General features: G+C 40.9%; 1 protein-coding gene across 1 annotated transcript; it reads right to left on the reverse strand.

Annotated features, from left to right (window-relative positions):
* Positions 1-1,495: 1,495 nt before the first annotated feature.
* Positions 1,496-1,945, reverse strand: LOC126691446 (uncharacterized). The gene has a single exon (XM_050386494.1). It carries the CDS (start codon positions 1,943-1,945, stop codon positions 1,496-1,498), a length of 450 nt encoding a protein of 149 aa, XP_050242451.1.
* Between the last annotated feature and the right edge of the window lie 5,001 nt (positions 1,946-6,946).

A 6,946-nucleotide genomic window follows, 5' to 3' on the forward strand; every position in this document is an offset into this window, starting at 1 on the left:
GCTATTTCTTTAGTTGATCCATGTTGGTTGGCTCAGTGAAAGGATTTGCATCTAAGTCAATCAACCTTACTGCTCCTCTAGAGTATATCTGCATGATAATCTATAGGCCTACTCAATTTTTCTTGAACTTCTCGTTTGCATCTTGAACTGAGGCTCTGATTTCTTTCAACACTAAATCTCCTAACTTCAAATCTCTGGTTCTTACTTTCTTATCAAAAGCTTTCCTAAGTCGCCTTTGGTATCCCTAAATGTGATACAGGGCTTTGAGTCTTTTCTTATCCAGCATGCATAAATGGTCATATTTGCTTTGCAACCAATCTACTTCGGGGATTTCACTTTCTAGTATTGTCCTTAGTAATCGAACACCCATTTCAATGGGAAGGACTGCTTCCATCTCATACACCAATGTATAAGGAGTGGCTCCTGTGGAAGATCAAATTGATGTTCTATACCCCCAGAGTGCATAGGGTAATTGTAGGCGCCAATCCTTGTAGTTCTTTGTGCTCTTCTTCAAGATTTGCCCTATATTTTTGTTAGCAGCCTCAACTGCTCCATTAGTCTGAGGATGATAAGGTGAAGATTTGTGGTGCTGAATGTTGAACTGTCGCAGTAGCTTCTCTATTTCTCTTATAAAATGTAACCCATTGTCAGAGATAATCTCATGTGGTACCCCATATCTGCAAATGATGTTGATCTGAATGAATTGAGCAACTTTCTTTGAATTCAGAACTTTGTATGAGGCAGCTTCTACCCATTTTGTGAAGTAATCTATGGCTACAAGTATGAATTCATGGCCATTGGATGCAGTTGTATGAATCTTCCCAATGATGTCTATCCCCCATGTAAAGAAGGGCCAGGGTGATGTCATAGTATGCAGTGGCATGGGTGGCATATTTTTCAAATTTTCATAGACTTGGCATTAATGACATTTTCGAACATGAGCCGCACAGTCGGCTTCCATAGTGGTCCAGCAATAGCCTTATCTCATTATTTTCCTTAATAGCATGTGTGCATTCATATGTGGCCCATAACTTGACTCATGCAGTTCTTCGATTATCTGTTGTACCTTCTTAGCGATTACACAAAGGAAATGAATTCCATCATATGATCTTCTGTAAAGTCTTTCACTACAAATAATATAATTAGTGGACAACTTGCGGATGGTCAATTGGTCATTCTTGTCTGCAGATGGTAGATACGTCCCATCCTTGAGGTACTATAGGATGTCTGAATACCATTCACCTTCCCCATTCTTTTCCTCATCTTCTTCTATTGTCATGCAGTAGGCTGGTTCTTATTTCTGTTCCAACACTATTAGTCTAGCTTCATCTTCTTTCGGCCCATCCATCATGGATGCCATGGTTGCTAGAGCATCTGCAATTTGATTCTGCATCCTCGACACATACTGATATTGGATCTTGCTGAATTTTGATGCCCATTTTTAGAAACATTCATGTTAAGGCATAAGCCATTCTTCTTTAATCTTCCATTTATTCTAAATCTGAGAGATTATTAAAGCTGAATCTCCGTATACCTCCAACTCCTTCACCCCTAGGCCTAAGGCTGCTTGTAGACCCATAATGCAAGCTTCATATTCTGTGGCATTGTTGGTGGCAAGAAAGTTAAATTTGCTAGAAAATGGAATGTGTGTCCCTTTTGGTGAAATTAAGAGAGCTCCAATTCCACTTCCGTTTTGATTTGTTGCTCCATCAAAATACATCTTCCATGATTCTACCTCAAGTCCTATGATATCTTCATCCGAAAAGTCCCCTTTAATCTCTTCAGCTTCTTCTGGTGAACAATGGGATAAGTGATTGACAATTGCTCTCCCCTTTACAAATTTCTGAGTCACATACTTAATATCAAATTTTGACAAAAGCAAGACCCATTTAGCAGTCTTTCCATCTTGCACAAGTTTTTCCATTAAGCACTTCAAAGGATCCATTCTTGTAATCAATAGAATCTTGTAAGCAAGCATATAATGTCTGAGTAGCGAGTTGCCCAAACAAGTGCTACACATGTCTTCTCTAATGGTGAGTACTTTTCTTCATAAAGCAACATCTTCTTGTTGATGTAGTAAATCGCATTCTCCTTCCTAGTCTCCTCTAGGTATTGAGCAAGTAGAGCCTCCATTGCTGTATCTGTAGAGGTGAGATATAGCAACAACGGCTTTTCAGGTAATGGTGGGACAAGTATTGGTGGTTTTATCAGATAATTCTTGATCTTCTCAAAGGCTTCTTAACATTGTTCATTCCACACTGTAGGGACTTCCTTCTTAAGCAGTCTGAAGATTGGTTCACACATCATGGTGAGCTGGGCTATGAACCTGCTGATGTCCTTTTAGTTCTTGGAGGTTTCATCTCTACAATTGCCTTGATTTTGTCAAGATCAACTTCTATTCCTCTTTGGATTACTATAAACCCTAACAGTTTTTCAAATGTGACTCCGAAAGTGCATTTCTTAGGATTCACTTGTAATTTGTAGAACCGGATTCTTTCAAAGAACTTCCTCAAAGCTGGTATGTGTCCTTCACAGTCTTTGGACTTCAATATCATGTCATCAACATAAACTTTTTGTGGATCAAATCATGCAACAAAGTGGTGGTTGCACACTAGTAAGTAGCACCAGCATTTTTAAGGCCAAATGGCATGACCTTGTAGCAATATGTCCCCCATGGTGTAATAAAGGAGGTTTTCTCCATATCTTCTAGAGCCATCTTGATTTGGTTGTACCCCAAAAATCCGTCCATAAATGATAGCAAAGCATGACTTGCTGTGTTGTCAGCCAGGACGTTGATGTGAGGCAAAGGGAAATCATCTTTCGAGCTAGCCTTGTTCAGATCTCGAAAATCTTCACAAATCTGACCTTCCCATCTTTCTTTGGTACTGGAACCACATTAGCTAACCACTCTGGATAGTTGACCACTCTTAGGAATCTAGCATTGTATTGTTTCTCCACTTCTTCCTTGATTCTGAGAGTCCACTTTGGCTTCATTCTTCTCAACTTCTGCTTGACTTGCTTCATGGTTGGATCTGTGGAAATGTAGTGCTGTATGATATCTATATCAATCCCAGGCATGCCTTCATATGACCAGGCAAAGACCTCCTTGAAATCTATCAGTAGCGCCACTAATACATCTTTCTCTGAAGTGGTTAGGTTATTTCCCACTTGAATTATTTTAGGCTCATCCTCAGTTCCCAAGTTAATGGGTTGAGTTTCTTATTTTACAGGTTCTAGGTATCCATGTTTTAATTTCTCATTATTAAGAGTTTCTTTACCAATTTTAGAAATAAAAACATTCAAAGCCAGTAAATAAGCAGAATCAAAAATCATATTAAAAGGAAAAGAGTTCTCAACAGACTCAACAAACTCAATAAACTCAACTAAAGCATACTCAATTGGAAAACTATCACAAAGAGACTTAACAGGAATAGAAATATTAGCAGAAATAGACTCAATAGGAACAAAAACAATGTTCTTAGCAGGGGTGACTGGCTCAACGGTCTTGATCTCTTGGCAAAGGTGACTGACTTGATGGCCTTGATCTTCCTCACGGAGTCCTCCATGGGGTGGGCGGCTCCCTCCCATGCCTAGTTCTTCAACTCGGTCGTGGCTTCCACAATGGCAGGTGGCTCCTAGTAAGCTCCTTCTTCCCTCAACATCAGTACTGCGGGATCTACATCTATATAATCTGTAGCTTCTTCTTCAATCTCCATGTCTGTGGGCTTGTCAGTCACAAAAGCATCTAAGCGCTCTATGCTATCCATCCATTCATCAAACAGGCTATGCTTGCTTCTGTTGCCCAAGTTAAGGGGTTGAGGGAGATGCTCTAGCTCGCCTCCTTCTTCCCTTTCATCACTACGTTTAGCAATCTCAAGTGTCATGATTCTGAGACTGTGGACCATCGGCTTTTGGTCTAGTGCAACCAACCTGGCATCCATGTCATCTTCCTCTTCAGTATGTGTGGTGGGTGAACTTGGTTCTGAATCATAATATGACCCTAATTCTAGAACTTCTCTTCCATGCTTGTCATACCTAGGGCCGGACCTTGAGCCAACATTAGTGATATCACTCCAATCTGAAAGGTGCCCATAAGGATATTCTTCATGGTACATTTGATTTGTTTGTGCGTTCTCTAACACATTTACTAGTCTATATTGATCACTATCAGTATCGCTCCACCTGTTAGCCTTGGCGCCGTCTTTCAATGACTTCATCATAATAGTCCACATCACTATCATATTCCTCATAGAATAGATTTGCATCTTCATCTTCTCTATCAATATGGGGTTCACCCCAATTATCACCACTGTTGTCCTCACTATCGGTGCTGCTGTCATCATTATGTCCACCATCATTGTTGCTACTGTCACTACTACTATCACTCTTGTCATTGCTTTCATCCTCATCATCACTGAGGGCTGCTCCCCCTTCCTTATCTTCATCATTAGCTCTTAGTTCATATGAGCTCTTCAATGCTTGCTGGCAAGCCTTCCAATATTCTTCTTCTTCTATATTGCAAATAGGATCTCCAAGAAGCGTAGTCATGGCATCATGATCCATGTAATCAGCCCAATCATTAGGAATCTAAAGCCTTGTTATGGCAATCAAGTAATATCTCAAATCCAAGTACCATTGTCTTTTTCATAGGATCAAATTTCGGTTCGGGGAATCCCCAATAACATTGACTCTCTCCAGCTTTTACAAACTTCCCATTCAATGTAGGAGTGTAGGGCTTCAGTGGTTCTGGAGGACAAGGGAGTCATTTTGCTTTGGCTTTGGCTCAGGCCATCTTTCTTACTTCCATCTCTAGCAAATCATCATCAGTGGGCTTGTAGCCTAGCCCAAAAGGTAGTGTGGCAGTAGGGATCGTCGAGTCCTGAACAGTTGGCTTCTTTATAGTCCCCCCCAAATTCATCCTGGAAAGTAGTTCATTCTCCTCATCATAGCTACCACATTGTTATTACCATAAGGAGCAAAGTCCATTAAGATCTTCTCAATTTCTCCTTCTCTATTTTCAAAGCTAGGCCTCTTGATCTCAAGGCCGTCCAAGGTCAATGGCTCTTTCTCAGAATCAATACCATAAATAGGCTTAGGCACAGTCAGAGTATCCCTATAGATGGTCATAATAGCTCATTCATGCGGAAAACGAACCTTTTGATATAGGGAAGAAGGTACGGTCTCTGTGTCATGAATCCAAGGTCGCCCAAGGTGCATGTTGAAGCATGAGGCTATGTTAAGGACCTGAAAATCCACCTTCTTGACCATTGGTCCTATGGTAAGCTCTAATGTTATGGTCCCTAAGACCTCTCTTCTACCGTTGTCATATGCCCTCACATGTTGGTCAGTAGGAACAAAATCTTCAATACTGAAGCCCAAGCAGCTTGCAGTCTTCAAAGGACACACATTCAAAGTGCTTTCATCATCTATCAAAACCATCAGTATCCTCTTCCCCATGGAATCTACAATGATATGCAAAGGGTCGTTGTGGTGCTTCCCCTTCTTGGTTAGATCCTTGTCAGAATAGGAGATGGTGAGTTCTCTATTTATGGACCCAATCATAGCACTCAGATCCTGGGATGTTGTGGTTATAGGGACTTGGATTTGGTTGAGCAGGTCTACTAGGTTTTGACAGTGTTTGTATGAGGCCATGAGTAAACCCTATAAGGATATGTTGGCTTGTGTCTTTTGTAGTTGCTTGAGGACTTCGTCTTCCTCAGCAGTTGTTTGTTAGGTAGATCTATTTAGGGCTTCCATAGGGTTTTTGGTCTCTAAATGTGGGGGTTTGAAGTGTCTCCCCCCCCCCCCCTTGTGATGTGGGCAATTTTTTTTGGATCATTGAGGTTAGTGTCTTGGGGTTTGAAGTGTCTCCCATTGTTTTTGGGTGTTTGGTTATTTATTTGGGGTTTGAAGTGTCTCCCCCCATTTGTGGGTGTTTGGTAATCCTCGGGTTCTGATCCTTCATTGCATATGTCATATCCTATAGCGGTGGTAGATGTCCTATCCATTAATTCTTCCCACGTCATCATGAAGCATTCGGGCAGGTCATAGATCAGGTCAGATGAATCTTCCTTATTTTCCTCTTCAATCATCAAACAATTAATCCTTGGTCCTTTCCCAAAATGGTGATTGGGCAAGGGATTATTAGTGATGCTAGGCCTTGTAGGCGACACAATCACCTTGTTGTCTATTAGGTCTTGAATTGCATGACGAAAGGGAAAACAATGGTTGGTGTCATGACCAGGGCCTTGGTGGTAAACACATCTTTTACTAACATCAAACTTTGAAGGCAAGGGGAGTCTAAGGGTTTCAGTAACTCTTTTGCTTTTAGCTTGTCATACACTTGGCTTATGGGCATGTACAACTCATGAAATTCCCTCCTAGGTCTAGGCCATTGTGGTACTTGCATAAGTAATGGGTGCAATTAATTGATAAGGATCATTTTTATGGATGTTGGAAATTTCTATAGCCTTAGATCCTACATTCTTTTTGAACCTTGGTAGGTCATCTGTCTTTATGGTTCCATTGTTTAAAGCATCCTCAATTTGGGTTCCAACAGCAATTAGAGCTTTAAAATTGGGAAAGTATTGTGCAAACAAATATTTATGATACACAAGTAATAAATTCTTTACAACCATGGCTAATTGTTCTTCCTCACTTGGCCTACTCACCATCTATGCAACCTTAGCTCTCCACTTGGTAATGAAAGTAGAGAAGGACTCCTTTGGCTCTTGCTTGGTAGTCTCAAGATCTCTTCTTGTGATGTCCACTTCTATGTTGTACTTGTATTGCTTGTGAAACACTCGACAGATGTCCTCCCAATTTCTTGCTCTTGCATCATCCAGGTTGAGGAACCACCTAAGAGCGGCTCTAGTCAATGTGCTTTGGAACATCTGAGCAAGTACTTCCTCGGTCGTGTCTAAGGGCTGCATATCCCTCATATACA

This window comes from Quercus robur, chromosome 7 (assembly GCF_932294415.1).
Source record: "Quercus robur chromosome 7, dhQueRobu3.1, whole genome shotgun sequence".
Lineage (NCBI taxonomy): Eukaryota > Viridiplantae > Streptophyta > Magnoliopsida > Fagales > Fagaceae > Quercus > Quercus robur.

What these genes read in the sequence shown, in the direction of transcription:
- LOC126691446 (XM_050386494.1), bottom strand. Translation starts at nt 1,945, where the DNA reads ATGGATCCTTTGAAGTGCTTAATGGAAAAACTTGTGCAAGATGGAAAG.